General features: G+C 40.5%; 1 protein-coding gene across 2 annotated transcripts; it reads left to right on the top strand.

Moving 5' to 3' along the window:
* The first annotated feature begins 382 nt into the window (after window positions 1-382).
* gnas (GNAS complex locus) lies at window positions 383-21,669 on the top strand. Of its 2 annotated transcripts, XM_034537360.1 has the most exons (13): window positions 385-1,143; window positions 1,306-2,119; window positions 6,311-6,383; window positions 9,757-9,811; window positions 9,904-10,023; window positions 14,318-14,415; window positions 17,461-17,515; window positions 17,907-17,980; window positions 18,221-18,279; window positions 18,378-18,498; window positions 19,152-19,282; window positions 19,770-19,837; window positions 20,109-21,669. In XM_034537360.1, the coding sequence occupies exons 2-13, from the start codon at window positions 1,981-1,983 to the stop codon at window positions 20,253-20,255; spliced, it is 1,140 nt and encodes a 379-aa protein (XP_034393251.1). In that variant the 5' UTR covers window positions 385-1,143; window positions 1,306-1,980; the 3' UTR covers window positions 20,256-21,669. The 2 variants fall into 2 exon arrangements, with proteins under 2 accessions (XP_034393252.1, XP_034393251.1); XM_034537361.1 differs by lacking the exon at window positions 1,306-2,119 and having other exon boundaries at window positions 383-1,143.
* The last annotated feature ends 746 nt before the right edge of the window (window positions 21,670-22,415 follow it).

Here is a 22,415-nt window from a genome sequence, read left to right as displayed (position 1 = left end):
TATTTCTCCACTTTCAGATGCCATTAAAGGTTCACCTCTGGGCTGTGGCTCATTGTAAACACAGCACACATACATGTGTTGACTCGTGTCGTCGTGTGTTTAACTGCATATAGTCGACGTTTGTGAGTTTATTTGGATGCGTATGTGTCCGAGGTGTCCTCTGTGAGTATAGCGATAGCTCTGGGAGCCCCTGGCCCGGCTGCGCGACGCCCATCCTCCGTGCGGTCGTTTTCTTTGAAGAGGGCGCCGTTTTCTCCGCAGAGCCGCGCCGGTGACGCAGCTCCGCGCATGGGCCACGTGACGAGGCGAAGCGGCCTCTCCTCTCCTCCTCTCTCGGTCCTTCCTTCCCAGGGTTCAATGAGCGCCGTGTGGCCCCACCCCGTCTCTCTTCGGCGCTGTCTATCTCCTCAATGTAGTGGGCTACTATTCTCGGAGAGAGAGAGAGAGAGAGAGAGAGAGAAAAAAAGAGAGAAAATAATAACCTCCAAGAATTGGTTATTCCTGTCTTTCACCTTCCACGACCAGCGGCCGGGAGGGGAGCGGCCTTCGCGGTGGGAATGTGCTGCTACAACAACCCCGCGTCCTATTTTTTTGTCAATGTAAATGCACATGCAGTCTCAAGCCTGTAGCCTATTTACCCACCTCGGATTCGAGAGGGACATTGATATAGCTGTTTGTATGACAGAGTGTCGCCTCTGTGTGTACACACACATGTAGGCCGTATGTGGGCTTTATAACGCGAGCCTGACAGCAGGGGTTGCCTTTTCACCTGCGAGAAACGTGGATACGTTTCGAGGGATTTTTTTTCGCATCTTGGTCACGTTTCCGTTTCTCTTCTCTTCTCCTTTTTTTTTCCTTTTTTTTTTTTTAAATGATTTTTCCTTGAAGGGATTCATTGGAGCCGAGCCGGGAGTTTAGAGAAAAAAAAGTATCGGTGCGCAGTTTTGGAGGCTCGGTGGTGATGTGAGGGGCTGATAACACATTTCAGCTACAAAAGCGAGGGGCAGGGAGAGAGAGACGGAGAGAGAGAAGGCCCTTTGGAGGAGAAACACAGCCGTCACAAATAAGGAGGACAAATCGTGGGGGTATTGGATCGTTTCGGACTTGGAGGTGGTGGGGCATCCGGCCGAAAAGACAACCGCAGTGAGTTTGGAGCTGTTTGGGGTTGATTTGATGCAACGAATGAAACGGAGCCGGAGGATGACGACGGAAGCGCTGAGAATATCACACATGTAGTTCGTTGGGGTGTTAATATTGTTTTCCTTCCTCCTTGTCACCCCCCTTCCCAACCCCCTCCCGACCAAGACAGCCGTCGGGGACACGGAGAAATAGAAAGAGAGAATAAGTGCACGCCTTTTGGAAACCTTTTATCATGAACGAAGACGCGGAAACGAGCCGCGCCGCAGCACGGGAGAGGTTTTCGGCCAAGCCGAGTTCGGCTCCTTGTCACGGGCGGCAGTGAGACGCAAGACCCGGGCTTTACGGAGATGCAAATTAGGCGGTTTGTTCTGCCTCCGTTTGAGGTGAAAGCCCGATTTTTCGTGTGTTAACACACGTTGAGGATTACAATTAACGTGACACAGTTGACGAGGGGGCAGAGAGTGGTGGGGGGAACAAAACACACACACAGAAACCTACAGTGCACGTGAAGGAGGAACAGCTCGAGCAGGATTCAGCTAACTGAGAAGGCGGCCTCGGTGTCGTCAGCCACAGTATCCTGCCCTTTCTCTGACAGCAGAATACGAGTTATGGACACATAATTTCTCCAGTGCAGCACCGCGGACGGGTTCTGGAGCAGGCCGGGGACGTTAAACGGTCTACATGTGGGTGGCATTGCTACCAAAATCCGCATGTCAAACGAGGGAACTAGACTAGTTTAGTTTATTTATTTTTCTTTCTACATAAACCCCCTCCACCTCCACTTCTTCTTCCACCTCCACCTCCTCCCCTGGAACCCCTTTTTTTTTTCCTTGCGGGAAGATGGGTTGTTTGGGCAACAGTAAGACTGAAGACCAGAGAAATGAGGAGAAGGCACAAAGAGAAGCAAACAAAAAGATAGAAAAGCAGCTCCAGAAAGACAAACAGATATACAGAGCGACACACAGACTACTACTTTTAGGTGAGTTGGATTGTCATTTTGTTCTCTATGCTTGCTGCTTTACAGGCAAGTTCTCTGTCTGCACAGTTTGAGGCCTCCCGCCTCCCTGCATAACCTTCTGGGATGTTGTTTTGGGAAACATTGTCAACAGTGTGACTTTGCCATTGCATAAGGCTAAAAAATGCAGCTCTGTGCTGGGTTTTTAGCATGTTGCTGTCAAATTAGCAGTCTACCATTGCCAACGACAAAACATGCTGAGGCCGAGTCAATAGGTTGGTTTGGGAGGACATGCATACATAAATGCATATTTATTTATGTGATATCAATGTGTGTGTGTATATGTATGTATGTATATATATATATATATATATATATATATATATATATATATATATATATATATATATATATATATATATATATATATATATTAGTAGGGTGAACAAGATGGGAGAAACAACCACTTGCATCAATACAAACTTGAGTTTAATGTAATTTATACATGTGTTTAAACGGCACATATATTATGGGTTTAGGACTACATGCTGTGCAGTTCATTATTGTTTTTTCATGTCGGCCTGAACATGTAAAACTAACTCTAGTTTAAGATTACATGCCAGTTTGTCGGAGTGTAGCCCCCCCATACAGTGTCTGAAGAGAAATCCCAAAGACTGTGTGTGTGTGTCTGTGTCAGAGTGAACTGGAGGTGGGCTGGGTCTCCACATTACATAAGAGACAAGTAAGAGTGTCTAACTTCCCCTGCCGTGCTCCTTTCTGTACCCTCCTCATATGTCCATTCGCACCACGTCTGAGAAGCCGTGGTGTTCTTTATCAAAATCATAATATCTGATTACTGAGATGCCAGCAAGTATTGTACTGCACACCTGGATTTTATGTTGTGGAGGAAGTTGTGGTGACTTAAAGGAAAGCAGAAGGACAGGACCCACCTGAAAACCTAAACAAAGATGTCTGCCGTGAAGTTAGTCGTCTTTCATTTTTATCACCTACCAGGTTGACTATCACAGACCTGTGGACCTGCAGGCTGTTATTTGGGATTCTGCATATTTTGAATGATGTGTTTTAAATGGCAAATGAAGCACAAAAGAGTCACTCAATTCAAACCAGGTGCAGCTGAAAAACAACTGAATGCCTTGTGCTTTGTTTGTATTCATGTTGGGAACAGATATGTAGCGCAATCTATATTCTAACCATTGAGAACGTAGCAAATGTAGAAATTGTCTTGAACCACAACATGGTCAGTTGCTGTGGTGTCAATCTGCATGTTAACTGTAGTTGGCACACACACATTGTGGCCATCTATTTGCAGAGCAAACCTTATAGTGTGACTCTCCACCTTGTTGATCATTGGATTATGTTGCTCAGACAATTGTAACCTGCACATAGAACTACACTGGTTATTGGATTAAACAGATCAGCTATTTCAAGTGTTAATGGGTTTGTGGATTTATGTTCGTAAAGTTTGCTTCTCTTCAAAGAGTGACACCTACAAAGGGTATGATTGCACAAAGTATGTGGGGTATTAAGAGCTAGCAGTTATTTTAAGTCCCATCTTGACAAAGTAACATTTTGACATACTAGGGTCTCTATACTGAAGATGTTGACATTCAGGTTAAATTATTTTAACCAAAAGCCATATATTGGTTCAAATAATATATGGCTCATCTGAACTTTTTATGAGCTATACAAGTGACCTTGTTGGTAAAATCATTAAGTATTGACATTGACAGTACTATTTATAATGCAATATCGCCCCAAAGCATCCTGTCCGCACAAAGTTCTGTAAATGGTTGTTATATTGTAATTTAATTTGCTGTAAATGGTAAATTGACTAACGGCATCCTTCCCCAGAGATCACACGCATTTGAGTTGATCAGAGTTCATGACTTTTATCTGACGTATTGCACTGTTTACATCTGTGGTAACAGTGGTAACTTGATATGCTGCATGTTTCCATGTCTCCGGGTTCAGAATGGACAAATTCATCACTGATATGTTCAGGGAATTTTGTCATTAAGGTTATAGATCCTTCAGTAGCCTGTTGGCTGCACCACTGATGACCAGAATCTTCTTACAGCATTTTGAAAGTTTTACTTTTGCCGACTGTAATCCACCTAAACTTCTCAACTGCATTAATATTTAACGCTGTCTTAACAAACAGCTGGACAACAACTTTCCACCGGTCTAAAAACATATTTGAAATGCTAAAATTATGATCTAGAAGTATCTTTTAATATAATCAATATAGAGACAAGAATTGTCCTTAAATGCTTGGTCAGATTCTTTGTGTTTACTGTTTTTAATGCTTTGTTCGACGGACACACTTCTGGTACTCCAACAAATGTTGGTTCAATACCACACTTGATTGAGTTTTTTTAAAAATGCAACCCAAAATGGTTTCTCCTCGAACACAAGAGGGACAAGCTCCACTATTGTTCACTATAGTGTCACTATAGGCATTATGTAGATACTATAGGTGGTATTTCTTCTTCACCTTGTAGTGTGGGAAAAGACAGCGAGGTGGGAGAGCATGAGGTTAGATTTGAGAGCATGATGTTTTGAGTTCATGATGTGTGCTGTAGCTTGCTGAGCCACTAAAATGTCCGAGTCCCAGACTCCACTGTGGCTTGTCTGATGTGCCAGACTACCACAAATGCATCTCGTGGGTGGGAAACATTGGCTATTAAAAATAAACTGTTGCAAACCGCCAGTCAGTCAAGATACTTGACAATAAGATTGTCATTAGACTGCTGTCATTTGGAAATTATCTTTGCTTTTACCACACATCATAGATTTACTGACTGGTGTCCATTTTTCCAAGAAGGGTCCAATTTAACCAACAATTAAGCCTCCTTTTCTAAAATCTCACACCTTTTTTTTGTCCTCACATCAAATCTTAATATTGGGAGACTATCATCGGCTATAATCCTGTTTTCACAGGGTTGTTGGAAAAAGGTGTCGGTACATGCATTTATCAATACTCAGTCACTAACATCTCACCAGGGGCTCCAGCTCGCCTGTGTGCAGCCTGAATAGCAGCGTGTTCATCCAAACACGTTGAAGCTCAAACGTTTTCATAGATTTTATAGTTAAACATGACCAATATTGTCTTGAAGTGAGACTCGTGGCGATTAAAAAAATAAATAAAATACTGCATTGAAAATGAGAGAAATTTCTTATTTTATTATTTGGTTTAACACATTACATTAATACACACAGCTTTAAATTCATAAGCGAGCCAAGTTGCCATTTTCCATCCGTAGTCCCTGGACTGATGTTGCATACATATAGATATTTAAATGTTTTTTAAGCATAAAGAGCAATAATAAAAAAATATATATTAATGTTTGTAAAAATGAATCTTAAACCCGTCTTCACTTTTCAGAAAAAGACTTGATCAGCTTGTTAGGATTGATTTCATGTCAGATGGGTGCATTTTTAAACCTCACATACTACTTTACATAAACTGTACAACTTATTTAGATCCCTTGCTCAAATAATTCAATGATTTTGATTCAGTGAAAGATTTGAGTCATTGTTAATCTAACCTTGACTTGTAAAGATAAGATGAAGATAAAAGGAGTGGTGCCCGTTGAATGGAGGAAACTGTAAAGGCCGTGTGAGAGCTGCAACTTGTTGAGCTTCAAGCTGCTCGCCCTTTATGCAGATGAATAAACTGCAGGCGTTACAGAACAAGAGATGCAAGTTTAGTTCTCACACAGACCGGCAGATAGCAATGCTAAACCAGCTTGTCTCATAAGGCCTTTTCAGGAACATTTACTGTTCGTTGACCGCAAATACCATGGACAATTACACTGATCACATGTTCCTCATTGGACATAAAGACATATGGTGAGCTCTTTTTATTCTCCACATGCTTTGAAGGGACATATTTAAATCTACTTTTCATGGAAAAGTCTAAAGGGTAGTCATCATCAGGTCTCAATCTTGTGATTGTGATCACATTATCAAGTGGAAATAATCCAGTTATTACAGACGTGACCATGCGCCACTGTCCTGGCTTCTGCTCCCGGTTTTGCCAAATAATGTCAGTCATGTGTGAAATCTGCTGTTTATTCATTGAAAATGTCCTGTTGGATCAGAGTGATTTACAGCCGAAACGGCTTGTGAAAAAACCTGTGTGAGTGATATCAACAGATTCCTAATATGTCTTCTTTCGTTTCTGTCTCCCAGGAGCTGGAGAGTCAGGAAAGAGCACCATAGTGAAACAGATGAGAATCCTTCATGTCAACGGCTTCAATGCAGAGTGAGTATGATATGTGTGAAGTCTTGCTTCTAAAGTAGCCGAACATGAGGACGTATCCAACGGTTGCAATATGAATCCATATTGGGGCCAGCATGGAAGGGTTCGCAATATACTGATGGCCACTTTCTGAGAAGCCTTTAAAATGCTTGTGTGGACTTCTCAGGAATTTCAAATAGGATGCAGTCTTAAGATTTATATGGCTGCTTTAAAAAAATTAAACCATTCTAGTCAGCCATTATATCAATTTAATCTTCAATAATTTGACCAAGTATTTTTACACCAGAGAAAGACATGTGTGTTGACGCATAACCAGTGCTCACAGTTAGTAAAAGACAGTGTGTTCGCTTCGTCTGACTGCAGTGCAGAAATGGAAGTTTGACCCTGAAGAGGAAAACTCAACCCTGGAGTGTTGGAAGTTGTGTATTTAATATGCTGTGTCAATATCGGCCTGCAGAGATGACAGACACTTGATTGTTTTGACCAAAAGTCACTATTGAGCTAATCCACTGGCCGTTGGCTGGCTAGCAGCGCTACAGAAGGTTAACACGCATGCAATTCTTCACACTAAGGAGCAAATGTATATCAAGCTTAAAGTAGAATATCATGTCTGGGCTTTTTTTTTTTTCCAGAAACAGTCGTGCAATAAACAAAAATAATGTTTACACAGGAATCATTTTTTTTGAAGACACCCAGCTTCTGCCCCTTATTGCCTGAAGTAGACACACTCTTGCTTTTGTGGATATACATTGCCTTAATGTGTCACTCAAGTACAAAAGATTACATTTCTTTTGTCCTCTTTTTTTTTTCTTGTGATGGGGGATGTTCACATCTTTGCATGGTTAGACAACACTGAGCAATATATCAATATGTCAATACATGTGGATGGAAGTCCTCGATAACAAGACACATGACACATACGATGTCATCACTTCCAGTCAGACCTGTCACATTGTTTGGGCTATCTGGTTGTTTTTGTTTGCCAAGCCATTTATGGATGCTTTTGTTTATTTGTGTAGTAAACTAAATGCTCCACAGAGCTGAGGGGAACTGATGAGCCTGGTGGTCATTTTCTGTGGGTTTGTCCAGTGTTATTCATTTTCATTATACAAGTATTGATTTTACTTGATCCCTTAACTTTCAAGCCAGTTTTCATATTTGCCCTTTTTAGTTTAACATTTGCTGGATCCAGCTTCTCTAATGTTCTCATTTTTATAATTGTTAAATGTGCAACTCAAACATAATATCATTGTAAATTGCCTTGCCTTCAATTTATTTTCCTCTTTAAACCTGAGATGGGCATTTTTTTCACACCTTTTCTTTACTTTGTAGAGACTAAATTACCAAAAACTGAAAATATAATTTATACATTTATCAATGCGTAAAGTTTCCATGCCATTGCTTGTGCGAACACAATTTAATTTGTTTATCATAAGATTTTGCAGACAAATTCATATAGTGACACACTGACTTATAACAAAAATGTATTTACAGTGATGTTGAATTAAATCCTTCATCTGCATTCATCCACCTTCACATACCAAACGCCATCAATAAAGCATGTTTCGTCATGTCTCTCTGACCATATGCAGTCATGCAGTCATACTCATGATTGGAGCGCGCTACACACACACACACACACACACACACACACACACACACACACACACAACCATGTGATCTTTAATGACTATCAGGTTGAAAAAGTAAACAAGGCCTTCTCAATTTCCCTCCGAACCCAATAAACTCTCTTACCCCCTCTTTTTGCTCTTTCTGTTAACATGTGTCAATGAGCGTTACACAACTTTCAAAAATGGTAGCAGCTCTAATTTAAGTCTAATGCATACATTTTTGAGATGTTCCGTTCTTGTCAAAAGTACAGTTGCTAGTAATTGTAAATATAATCCTCTCGTTTGTATGTTGATTTTTGCATCTGCTCGAGAGCAAATATTCTGAAAGAAATACATTTTGTATTATTGCAGCGACATGGTAACTTGGCCAAGGAAGGTGTGTGTGTGTGTTTTATGATTTGCATTTTCTTTATATATGATTGTGTGTGTGTTTTGAGTTGATGTGCAAAAATGCGTTCTGTCCCACGTTAGCAACTCTTGACACTGAAGAGTCTGCGCTACTTCAGCGTCTTTGACTGTAGGTGGCGATATTGACGTGTCTGCATCTGCACGTCTAAACTGCTGCTATTACTGCTTTCCTTTTTATAGTCTGACCATGAAAGAAAACCAGCTCCTCTGTGTGGACAATCTGCAGCCGGCTAAATATATGTGGATACATTTGTGAGCGAGTGAGAAGCCAGTTGAAATCTGAACAATCTGACGCAAACATGCAGCTCCAACCTGGACTGTTAGAGCAATGACCTCCCCCTAATAGAGTCGACCTGTTGGGTGGCATAGTGAAGTAATTGTGCCGCCTCGGGTTTCGGTAGCCAAATGGATGAGTCAAACTAATGAATGCAAATCGCACTGGTGTAAAGAAATTGTTAAACATTACATGAATTTGGTTGAGACCCTTGGAAACAAGCAAAAACTGTCACAGACCAAATAGGCCCATCTTGCCCTTTGTCACTGACATAGAACTATTGTAAACACAATGCACTGTTGTCCTGACAGGCTCAAGGTGAAAGATAGACTAACTTGCTCTCTGGTTGCCTTTAATACAAACATGCCTGTCACAGAGAGTCCAAATGTCTTGTACAAACAGCGATCCTTCACAGCAGACAGACATCATTTCTGTCTGTTTACCCCTCCCAGATCAAAAACAATCCCACTGAAGTGCAGTAAACTTCAATGGGAACTCTTTCTTTTTTTTTGGGACTTCACTAAAACAATACTTGCTCACTAAACCCTTGTTTGTGACCAAAACAAGCGCATACCATTTATGATGGCTGGTGATAAACAGCTCTGACCCTTTGCAGGATCCCCTCGATTCGACTGACAATCGACAGCATACATTTCATGTATTGTAATTAAATGTCCCGTTTTATCTTCAAATATTTTCCATGGTAATTGTAGTTTTCTGTCATGTGTGAACACTTTCTGCATGAAAATGTCTGCATAGGAGCTTTTGCTGTGTATTCACTATTTTTATATGTTAAGAGTGCTTAAACTCCATTTAAGTGAAATACCGTAGCACCCCTGTAAAAATGCTTTAGTTTGTAGTGTCTCTGTTTTAGGGGACTAAAAACGTGCATCAGAATCCACAGAGGGTTGTAGGTCTGTCTGTGATGGGCAGTGGATATCAATGTACTGTATCTTTCTTTCTTTGTATTCCTTCCTTTGTGAAGACACTCCTAACTCTCTGTTACTGCTGTACATCGATAATCCCTAAAATGATTGTCACTGAATCCGAGTGTCTGTTTCAGAGAGAAGAAGCAGAAAATTCAAGACATCAAGAATAATATTAAAGAGGCTATTGAGGTAAGTGGCAAACACCAAAGCAGCACTGGATACTCATGTCAGTCTTTCTGTCATCCACACTTAAATGTATTCTGTTTGTGTGTTTGTTACAGACCATAGTAACAGCTATGAGCACCCTGGCACCACCAGTGCAGTTGGCGTGCCCACAGAGCCAGTACCGGATCGAATACGTGCTCAACCTCGTCAACCAGAAGGACTTTGAGTTTCCCTCCGTGAGTACTACAATACATGCATACATATGTCAAAAAGAAAACACTGTATTGTTGTTTTTACGATGTGACCTACGGTTTAAACTTCAATTGGAACTACCATGTCATTAAAGTTGTATCTACCCCGCTTACCTTTTTTTGTTTTTTATGCGTGTGGATTTGCGATGCAAAATTAAGTTTTTAACTAACATTCCCTCCCTCAAAAAGTGGGCTAGTAGCTAAAGTAAAGTTGTGGCTGATATACTCCCTTATCAACAGGTGCAGGTATCCTCAGCTGTGTGTTTCAGTGTCTGTTGGTATAAATAGTCCCAAAGTCCCAGGTGATAATCCCTTGACACAGGTAGCAAACACTGATGTTTACTAATGACCTGATGGTTAAAGTCTCTGAGTTTAATATTCTCAGCGGTACATTACTAATTGTCTGAGCCAAGAGACCACAGCCACCTGCAGGGTGAGGCTTAATTCCCATTTCACTTCACTTAAGTCTAGTATGAATATATTTTATAGCAACAGGAATTAATTTCCTTTGAACCTCTTGCCACCACGGCACTCTACATATGTCCGTTATGTTGCCATTGAGGTGTCTGTCCGCCCAGTGAATGATACAATCTTTTAAATTATACTAGTACCTGTTTGAATCAAATTAACACTTTTATTTGAGATAAATAAAAACGTATTTTCTGAAAATGCTGCAGTTTGTTGAACAACCATATCAGTGTTTTTAAATGTTAAGGCCATTGATCATCATTTGCTGACCTTTTTAAAAAAAATATTATGCTCCTGGCAAACTCTTATTTCAGTATTATATATCAAAGTCAACTTTCCGGTCCTTGAAACAGGATTGGAATAGTCAATCCATGACATTGACCAAAATAAACCTTGTTCAAACTTAAAATCTCCTGGTGTTTGAATGCAGATGGAAGTGTGGATTCCTTCTCCCAGTCTTCACCTCTTGTGGGAAACTAGGCTTGAGATCGGGCGGCTGAGCAGTATTGTTATCACAACCTCTGTTTGTTATCTTTTGAGGAACACTTTAATCTGTGCTTGAACTACATTTCCACACTGTAATCATTTAGAGTTGGATTTTCTTTTTGAAACTGATGTTCACACTGTTGATTATTATTATTATTATTATTATTAACAGTATTTTTCAATCCAAACTGAGTGGAAACAATCACCGCCCCAAAATTCAGAAGTCTGAAAATCTCTCTTGCTGTGGTCAGCATGTCATGTTGTGATTTGTAGTAAATGAGCTCAAAAGCATAAAACACCGGTCTTGTGCTTTGAAGGCACAGAGTTCATGTTAATAGTGTACATGAGTTATGGGAAGATGAGTATTCTAATTAATGCATTCATCGGCGTAATGACCTAATTGGCGTAACTGCTTGCATTTAATGTATGATTGTGATCATGGAGGGAACTCGGGCAGCAAAAGAGCCTTTTTGTATCTTTCCAAACTGTCATAGATGAGCAAACGGTCCGACCAAACCAGTGCCCACACATGAGCCCTGCCGGAGTGTCCTTGAGCAAGACACTTGTTGCTTTCCAGCACCAGTGGTTCTGTTTTTAAACCGATTCTGAGCTCCTTGTGGGGATTGATAGCGTTTCATCTCGTATCAAGGATTTAGGTCTTTCTGCTTGCCCAGTTTGAGGTTTGTTGTTCTGTAACGTTCACTGGAGGGAGGAGGAGAAGAAAAGAGGCTGTGGAAGAGGGAGAGGAAGCAAGGAGGAGAGCGAATAGCATGACTGATGTATAAAAGAGCGCTCTTGTTTGTAAACACATGATGAAAAACTGCACAATGGAAGAATCTTATTCTTTTTACATGAAACTGACAAGATTTCTCTCGCTAACGGGTCGTTAATGTTGCAATTAAAGGCAAGTGAGTGGTAGTGTGAAGCAACTGAGCCAAACAAGGATGGCGAACACAACGATAATTTGATTAACTGATTAGTTAATCATCAGAACATTAATTGGTAGCTATTGCGATAATCAAGTAATCTTATGTCTTTTTTGATTATTTTTTTTATTGTTAGCAAAAATGCTAAAGAAAAATTCAAGTTTTCAGCTTCTTAAATATAAGCACTTGATGCTTCTGTTTGTGGAATAAAACAAAAAAGGTGAAGACGTCACTTCAGGCTGTGGGGGATTATAACAATTGTATAGACTTGGCGATGAATTTGGAAAATAATGAATAAGAAGATTAATCGAAAATGGAAATAATGGTTAGTTTTTCTTCATGATCACAAAGCAAAAGAGGTAAAAGGAAGGAAAATTAGACCTGGGCCTTTTTTATATAAATACAACTTGTTCCACACCATACCACACACCGTTTTGCTTTACAGTGGATGGTTACAATTTCCGTTCATTTTCACTTTACTTTTGAAAAACGATAAAAAAATGTATCAGGAAAAAAATGTCTTCAAGAAAAGTGAATAAAAGTAACTTCTGGAAGATAATGATCACATTTATAGCCACGAGGATAAAAACAAGGTTGAGGAGGGCACACGTACGGTCAAGTCATCATCTTCACCAGATGCATTGACTTCTCCATTGATTTACCTACATGGTGGCTTTCTATCCTAATTGATTCATAGTAAGTAGGCAGACAAACATCCTACTCGGCTCCTAACACTTCAGCTGCTACAGGAATCAAATCTGTGGGTTTTCCTCTGCGGGGCGATCTCATTAACCCTGAAATCACCTTGCTGCCTCAGAAATTCCACTTAATTATTTGTTTTCGGTTGCTCTTTGGCTTTACTCGTTTGGTTGTTTGACTTGTTTATGACGAGCGTGGCGTAGTTTCCAAGTTAGAAATCCAGATGGCGAAGGTCTATTCAGCTTTTAGATCTACTTGAGATCTACGCTGCACGTGGAGGTACATTTTATTGATCGTCTGGTTTTCATTTAGTCCCGAGACCCAAGTGTGTGTAGTGTTGGTTGGTTGGTTGGTTAGACGAGAAAATCAGCACCTAAGGCAGACCAGAGCATATGACCAGCGCGTGACTACAACACTGGTGTGTGTGGAGGGGACTGTGACACTGTTAATTTATCTGGTTGTCTTTTCTGCTTTAATAATGGGTTAGCAGATAAAAGCTATTATCACACATAGCTAATTGATCTATTTTATTGTAGTTGTACATAATTGATGAGAGCAAGACAGATGGGCGTCTGTGTATTCCCACACTGAAACCCCAACGAATTCCTGTGTTTGACTTGAATTTCTGGACCTTGTCAACCACAAGGTTTTTTTTTTTTCCTCCATCAAAACCAAACAATTCAAATAAGGAAATAATAGATTGTATTTGTATGGATTAAAACAAATCGTGTCATTATTTGTTTTGATTATGTATTATAAACTGCTTAGAGTAATTTTTAACGAGTAATAATTAATCTGTAATGTCTATTTATTTTAAAACGTCTTCAAACCAGATTTATTGAAGTTTCTCAACAAAACTACACATGATAATGTTTGGCTTCACCCAAGATTCATTTTCACTGAACAGAGCCTGAACACATCATAGTAACCGATTGGAATCGTTAGCGGTGCTGCCACGGTTACCAGCAGCTGTGTACAATGTAACATTGTCAAATATGGTAACTAGGAAAGCATAAATAATGTCCTGATCCCATATTTTGGGTGACGGGGCCTTCTCAGCTGCGTTGAGTGTCTAGAAAAGCGCTATATAAATTCTTCTTCTTCTTCTTCTTCTTCTTCTTATCTGAATATCGGCGGATAACGATCGTCAATGAAACTTTATCTCACACTGTGATGGTTATGGTTAAACTGTAATTAATCTGCGGTTCCGTGAGAGGGGAACCGTACCGATCACGGATCAACAATAGTCTGTTACACCAGAGATGTCTCATCCTCTACCACTATTTACCTTTCCAGACATGTACACAGGCATCTCCTAGGCACAACGTACACTATATGTGCTGTCAACAAAAAGGCCTTTGCCCCCGGTGCCCTCGGACGCACAACCCCGTTCTCCTTTCTTTCTTCGAGCTGTCATATTCGGTGTAAGATGCACATTAAATAACACAGAATGTCGGTTAACCAACGGTTACTTGACCCTGTTTAATCGAGCAGAGACTTAAACATAGTTGTTTACTTAAAATACAGTATGTAATCGAACATTGCCAAGAGATGAAACCGAGTGTTTTTCACCAGTGCATCAGATGAAATCAGACAAACACCAGTACGTTACTCCGGTTATCTGGAATGAATATGTTACTCTTCAGTGGCTCTGACAGCCACTGCGTCCTGTCACTCATGTATTTCTGTTTCCTCCTCAGGAGTTTTACGAGCATGCGAAGACACTGTGGCAGGACGAGGGGGTCAGGGCGTGCTTCGAGAGATCCAACGAGTACCAGCTAATCGACTGTGCACAATAGTAAGTAGCAGCTACATGGTAACGTGATCCTTCCACTGGTGTGCGCGTGTGTGTGTGTGTGGTTGTGTGCGTGCACTGTGAAGGAAGCGACTGCAATGTTATTTATCTATCAGACAGATTTATTTCAGGCTCGGTAGTGTGCATCCAGTATAAAACAATTTACAGTTTCTAGTTGTTATTGCTGATACTGCAATAAACAAGTGTTCTTCTCTCCTCCCGACACGACGTAATCAAAAGGAGAAGTCGTTATACAGATTGGATGGAATACCACAAACCTGCCTGACGTAAACTTTAGACAGCTTTACAGTAATGTGTTGTGCATCTCACAAAAAATACATTCTTGGAAGAACACAGTTCCTGTACAATCACAAAGGTGCTGTAGGATTTGGCTCTTTAGTAACATCTAGTGGCAGCTGCAGGACACCACCACAAGCAGTGTTATGCCCATTAGGTAACTTCAGAGATGGGACTTGGTACCTCCATGTGTACCGAGCAAATGTTGTTATGTGGTTTTACACTGGCATTCAGGTCAGATTGTTCACTGGAGAATGTTTGAATATCTTCCCTATTTAAACTGATGAATGGCAGTAAGTCCATGCACAGATAGCACACATTAGCAACACCTCTGCGTGTTCTACCATGATTTTACGCCACGTCAGTTTGCATCAAACGATATATTCTTCTACTTTATTTTTTTTTATCTGCTCAAAGCCGATCTGACCAGTTTATGCTGCTACAGTGTTCACAGGCAGTGATCTCAAACATTTGGTGTTTTCTGTTATCTGAAGCAGCCACTAAATTGTTTCTTTACTGATGTACATGTTCAACATCTCAGACTTAATTAATGTCAGATACAGTTTCAAATATGTGTAGTTGACAGTATGTCGTTCCCTGTGATTGTCTAGGCCCAACCTGGCTTTAGGACTTCTTACTTACTCTGCTTAAGCATCCGTCACCCTGTATGAGCTCCAAACATAACCATCTCATCGTCAAAGTCTAAATGATGCATTGGGTGTTTCATTAAGGGCATCTGAGAGCTCAGAGTTGACGGTCTAGTTCTCATTTCCAAAGCAAAGGCAAGTAAAAACACATGATGATGATGATGATGATGGTGGACTACTTTTCATGTAACAGCATCAGTTTGCAGTGTTTGGGAGCCAACATGGCCGAGGCTGAGTCATCTGCAGATCAGAGGATATTTAAAGGAGAGGGGGTGATGTGTGAGGAGGATCCAGTCGCTGCTCGGCTGTTGACTGCGAGCCTGTAGCCTGAACAGCTTTTTACTAGTAAAGTAACTGCAAATCAGTGAATAAAACATGCATTCATGTTTGTCACTTTAGGTTGGTGTTTTTGAAAGTTTAAATGATGAGAAACTCTCCACCCTATCTCCCCCCTCAGATAGTTAAGATGGTACAGTCCAGTCTTTTGTTCCCTCCCTTCTCTCGCTCACACATCAGGCATAAAAAAAACTCAAGCTCATCCTGTTCTTGCTTTCTTTTTCTCTCAGATCTTCCTTTTCTGCATCTGTCTGTCTTCTTTCTGGATCCAGTCCAGCCGCACTAGATTGAGAGCTGATAGACTATTAATAGCGCCTGCGGTCGTGTCTCCTTGGTAACCGTGCTGGAGGCCAGGGCGCTGGGGAGCTATTTTAGAAATCTGCTCTGTAATGTCAGACAGACGGCACTACGCTTTCATTCTGTCGTCTTCCTCTCTGTCCGTCTTCCCTTCTTTCACGTCCACGCTCGTTTCACCTTTCACGTGCACTTCTCTTAACGGCATTTCTCTCTGTCCAGCTTTCTTTAATTGAGTTTTCACTTAGTTTTCAGGAATATCACAGAATTCCTGAGATTCTCGTCCTGTTGTGAGATGACAAGTTCACTGCTCGTTTCCTTTCCCTGTGCCCTAGTTCACCTGTGATGCTTAAAAATCAGCACTGGGCCACCTCACAAGTCCATAGCTTCATGAAACCGTTTAAACTTTAAGACCCAGAAGTTATATTATTGGAATTATATATATATATATATATATATATATATATATATATATATATATATATATATATATATATATATATATATATATGATGAGATGACGGTACTCTGCACACGTCAAGATTATTTTGTCCAGTTTTTAGGACATTAAACGGTGGAATGGGAAATGGTGCTTAATTTTGAGAGTCCATCTTTCACTGACAATTTGTAAGTTTGAGTTACATTTTATTTTATCTTTTTGTTAGGGTTTGAAAAGGGGTCACTAATAGGGATGATGACACTTTAATGTTTCGGTCTTGTCTGGAGTTTGGACTGTTTTCAAACTTTGTCTGTCGGCCACTGTGCACAGTGTTGGTTGTGAACTGATCAAAGCACACTGGAGCAATCCACCATTTTTGTATAATCCACCATCCCTGTAGATGTGGTTGTATTGTACATTGATGGATCACCTGAAGTTCAGAAGTCCTTTTTGAAAGTGAAGATGATTGTGTGATCCTGAAGGGTTTCTTGGGAATGCCCGTCCACATGATATTTAGTGCTTTCCAGAAGATTTGAAATCCTGGCACATGCTGCAGGTGGCTGCCCATCTCCCACTTAATATCTGCAATAAAAACATTTAAAGGAATATTAGTGGCACACACTTAAAGCTCTTTAGTGTTTTCCCTGGCTTTTGAACGAGCGGGGAAGATGCCTATCTTGAAGGTCACCCAACAATCTAAACACAATGTCACTTATGTTGGTTTCAAAGGAAGGTTTCAGTCACAGTCAACATGTTGTGTTAAAGTCCTTTCTGTGCCACGTCAAACTGCTGTACTTCACATAGCCAGCTCAGGTTTGAGTGAACTATCTATGGAACTTTTTACTTAAACGCATGTGATGCTTTTTAAATAGTGACTGTTAAAAAGATGATGCTCGCTGCAGAAAAGTGCTCCGTCATGTTTGGAGTTGGAGTTTGATACTGATGGTGGTGCCTGAGCACATCTGTACAAGTCTTCATTAATACAATCCCCATAACAGTGTTTTTACATTTGTGTATTTTCTACTTTCTCCTCAGCTTCCTAGATAAGATTGACATTGTGAAACAGAGTGACTACACTCCAACAGATCAGGTGGGTGAATCTCAAAACTAATTTTTAAAAAAAAGAGAGATATTTCAAAAGGAAGAGGGTTTAAAAGTCTTGTATCGTCATTAATAAGCTGAGTGATTACACTCAAATTGAACAACGCACACCCAGAGTGTAAATATGAGTTGTGCGTTTTCTGTTTTGACCTGGAGTAGAGCAGCATAGCTTCTTTACATTATTTTCACTTTTGAATGAAATATTTTTCAAAACCATCAAAGATACATTTTATGTAGACTTATATAATAAGTTCAATAAGCCATTTGCAGAGTCTAAAACTTGCTCCACATTTGCTGTGTAATCATTCAGAATCCTGCAGGATATCTTTATGATTTTGGGAACCTTTTTGTTACATTTTCTGTTTCTGTTTTTTCACCAGGATTTGTTGCGGTGCAGAGTTCTGACTTCAGGCATCTTTGAGACGAGATTCCAAGTGGACAAAGTTAATTTCCAGTGAGTAAAAAGAGTAAAAACAAATGAAGGAAAGGGCAGTGACGTAACAGTATATATATATATATATATATATATATATATATATATATATATATATATATATATTACAATGTCCTACATAGCTTCAGTAATAACCATGTGCAATAACTCTGCATATAAACAACTGAGAATCTAGGTTATAGTTCATCCTTACGATGGCATTATTTGACCCGTCAGCACCATGTCTCTTGTTTTACACAGTATGTTTGACGTTGGCGGTCAAAGAGACGAACGCAGGAAATGGATTCAGTGCTTTAACGGTAACTTGTGTTTATTTATTGCTTCTGCTTACTTCGCTCAGCTCGTGTCTTTTTCGCTCCCGGTGTCTGATTTATTTCTGTCCCTCTCTCGTCCTCAGATGTGACGGCCATCATCTTCGTGGTGGCCAGCAGCAGTTACAACATGGTGATCAGAGAGGACAATCAGACCAACCGTTTACAGGAAGCCCTCAACCTCTTCAAGAACATCTGGAACAACAGGTGAAGAGACACAGATATTCTAATTATGTTTTTCCAGTCAGTGAAAACACATTGAAATGTAGAGGAGAATTTAAAATGTCTTGGGGAAAATCTGGTGCTGTCCTGGAAAATTATTTCAACATTGTCTTATCGTCCTTTTGCTTAAATTGAACTAAACTGTCATTTGAAAAGGCTAAGCTATGTTCAGGATCATAGTAATGTTCCAATGGTAGTTTATGGATGAGTCGGACTAGGCTGCTCTCGGTTATGTTGTGTAAACGCAGTGAACACACCACCACCACCTCATTAAAACTCCATTTAATATCATGAGTAAAGGGGCTAAAGTGTAGTGTGATAAACTGATATGGGTCAGTGACGGTTAATAAACCTATACAAACCAAACTCGACTCGTAATGCCTCAGCATGTAAGTTATAACCATAGACTACACGTCGTTTTAAATCCGGATTTAAAACGAACCCCAATTTGTTCTGCCGTTGGAATCCATCCAGTATTAAGTATTTTGTAGGATGTTTCTAGATGACACCCACTGCCCCCCACCCCCGTTTGAATTTATTTGTCAAAACTTATAGCAGTGATTTTGTCTTGTGTTCATGCTCAGACCCAGTTGTATGATTCAGTGTGATATTGATTCATGGTGTTTTGCTCTCCTCAGGTGGCTGCGGACCATTTCTGTCATCTTGTTCCTAAATAAACAGGACCTGTTGGCAGAGAAGGTGCTGGCAGGGAAGTCCAAAATCGAGGAATACTTTCCTGAATTTGCTCGCTACACCACACCTGACGATGGTGAGCCTTTGTATACGCCTCTCAGCTACACTATCCATATTAGTAGCTGCGCAAATACAGCTGGCCCTTTCTCAATATAGTAAATATCTCCTTCTGGAAACGGCTTCTAGGATGACCAGACCAAACTGCCTCAGAGTCCCAGCTGGAAACTGGTCTCTCAAATAAATATGCCAAGATGCCTTGCTTGTCTCACAAACACTTTCCTGAGCACACAGAAACATCCCTGTGTGTCCACAAAGCTAAAAAAAATGCCAACAAAAACTCCCGACTTGCTATTTCTCCAACAAAATAAATCGGTGAAGTACAGGGCATTTAGCATCATTGACCACAAGAGGTCATCCTTGATACAGACACCTGTATGTCAAGAATCCCAGAAACCTATCGTGGTTGTTGTATGATTGATCCATTCATGTTTGCATATTCTCTACCTGAGAAGATTACATATTATAAGAAATGTGGATTAATTTTCCTTTCCCTCCTCTTGCAGCGACCCCAGAGCCTGGAGAAGATCCACGTGTTACAAGGGCAAAGTACTTCATAAGAGATGAATTCCTGGTAAGCTCCCTTAAATTTCCCCACCGCGGCACTAATAAAGGATTCTTATCTTATAGGCAAAGATTTGCTTTTGTGCACCGTAACATGCTAAATGTAAAGGGTATTTAGTTATATTTCTTATTGTTAACAAATCCCAGAAGACCAAAACAACATCACATTAACATATTGTTTGATAGCTTATTTCTCTCTGCCATACACCTCCATTGTTTTTCAAATGGTTGTAATTTACATAGTAAAATAGTTTCTCACTTTTTGCTTTCTCCTTCTACAGAGGATCAGCACAGCGAGCGGGGACGGGAGGCACTACTGTTACCCCCACTTCACCTGCGCCGTCGACACGGAAAACATCCGCCGTGTCTTCAACGACTGTCGAGACATCATTCAACGGATGCACCTGCGACAGTACGAGCTGTTGTGATGGAAGAAAAAGAGAAGAAGAAAGGTGTTCGGCCAAAAACACATGAACTGGACTATGAAAAACCCTGAGTTTCTGAACTCCCCTCTTCCACAGAAGTGTGTGAGCTCTTGTGAAGGAACAGGGGGCCAAAACATATATATATATATACACACACACACACACACACGCACACACACACACCCTCAACTCAGAACTTTCCCTGACGCAAACTCCCTCTGCAGTAGACTGAGTTAGTTTGATGGAAGGGTTTAAGGGGTTAACACATGAATGGACTCTGATCTCCACCTTCAGCCATACTCCCAGCTCCACAGCGCTCAACATCTTATATCGTGCCCCCCCCCCCCCCCCACACACACACACACACACACACCTTCCCCTCACCTTTCTAGACACGGAGATCGGCCCATTCCGGACCGTATGTACTGCAGTGCGGAAGGTTTGAGAACGTGAGTTCCCACTTGAGGTCGGAATGAAAACGGAGCGAGCTACTACTTCAGTGCAACTCGGAAAATGGATAATTGTTGCATTATTGCGAATAGAGAACAAACATCGTAACAGATTAGCTGAATGCTGTATCTAAGAAAAAAAACTAAAAAGCACTGTGCTCAGAACTTTACTCAAACCGTGACCACCAATCCTTCCTATCGCTTACGCACACACACATAATTTCAACCACAGGATCTGCTCGCACACAGAATCGTTTCACACCTGCTATTAACTGGACAACCGGTTGGTTCCGGATATGTACTGATCAGTGCTGGGTTTTTTCAGCACAGTGCTTTGAGATTAAACGAACCGAGTGACTCCGCCACTGAGCCCCGAGGAGCAGCGTTACCACAGACTAAACTGACATGGGGTGTGTTGGGATCATTTGGGTCATGGAGGGGCGGGTGGGACAGGACAGAGCCAACTGTGATGTGAATCCCTGATGGAGTCTAGACACTTTAGACCGAGACGACGATGGCAGTCCCTCGACTTCTCCACACACCTGTTTTGCCGCCTGACTGTCTTGTTGGTAGTGGAGCAAAGCGTGAGGAGGAAACATTGAGTTTAAAACGAAAAGAAACGACAACAGAATTACTAACTTTTATGGAGCTTTAACTGACGGAGGGCAGAAAGCCTCCTTCTACAGTACAGTACCATATAAGTTAAAGAGAGCTCTCATCTTGACATGATTGACCCTGTTTCACTGTCTCCACAGCTGTTTTTGTCTGTGTAGACATTGTGCGCTCTCTTTCTTTATCTTCACTCTCTCCTTTTTTTTCCTCCTTTTTTCTCCTCCACTACCCCTCCTCCTTCCCATCTCTACTTCTACCTTCCTGGCAGTGCTCTTTTGAAGAGAAAACAAAATATAATAATCCTGAAATCAAAGAAAAAAAAAAAAATATATATATATATGTGTGTGTGTATGTATGTATGTATGTGTATATATATATATATATATATATATATATATATATATATATATATATATATATATATATATATGTATATATATATATGTATGACGACAACAACAAACGGGACACTAATGTTTTTTGGGTTTTTCTGTTATTTTGATACTCGTGTGATCAAACAGCCTGCTCGCACCTCCCTGCCATTCCTTCCCGCTGCCTTCCTTCCATCTTTCCTCTTCTCACCTCCTTCCTCCCTGACCTCTTTCTCCTTTGTATGTCTGTCTTTACATTACTGCTGAACTATTATTCTTGTACAGACTGTAAAATGTATTATTTTGTACAACTTTATTGAGAAAAAAATTACTTTTAGAAGATCCCTGTGCCTTGATCACGACTGTACGTGTGTAATGAGCTAAAGTGGGTGTCATACTGCGCTGTATAGCTTGGCCAATCCCCTCCTAACTCCCAGCTTTCCTTTCCACTTCCTTCTCTCTCTCTCTCTCTTTCTTTATCCCTCCCTCCCCTGTCCTCTCTCCCTCTTCTCGGTGACTGAGGACAACCATTCGTAGTTTTTTTTTCTTTTTTCTTTCTCTCCCATACCCTCCCATTCTCTTATGATTTAAATATCTATTTTTGAATCCATATACTCCAAAAAGATAAATATATGAAATGTATATGGGTTTTAAAAAAAGTATTTTATTAGAATCAAATGAACCTTGACAAATTGTACACTTGATAGTGTGCGTATTGCTATAACTTAAAT

Source organism: Cyclopterus lumpus, chromosome 7, assembly GCF_009769545.1.
Source record: "Cyclopterus lumpus isolate fCycLum1 chromosome 7, fCycLum1.pri, whole genome shotgun sequence".
Lineage (NCBI taxonomy): Eukaryota > Metazoa > Chordata > Actinopteri > Perciformes > Cyclopteridae > Cyclopterus > Cyclopterus lumpus.
This window is presented reverse-complemented; position numbering and strand designations above follow the sequence as displayed.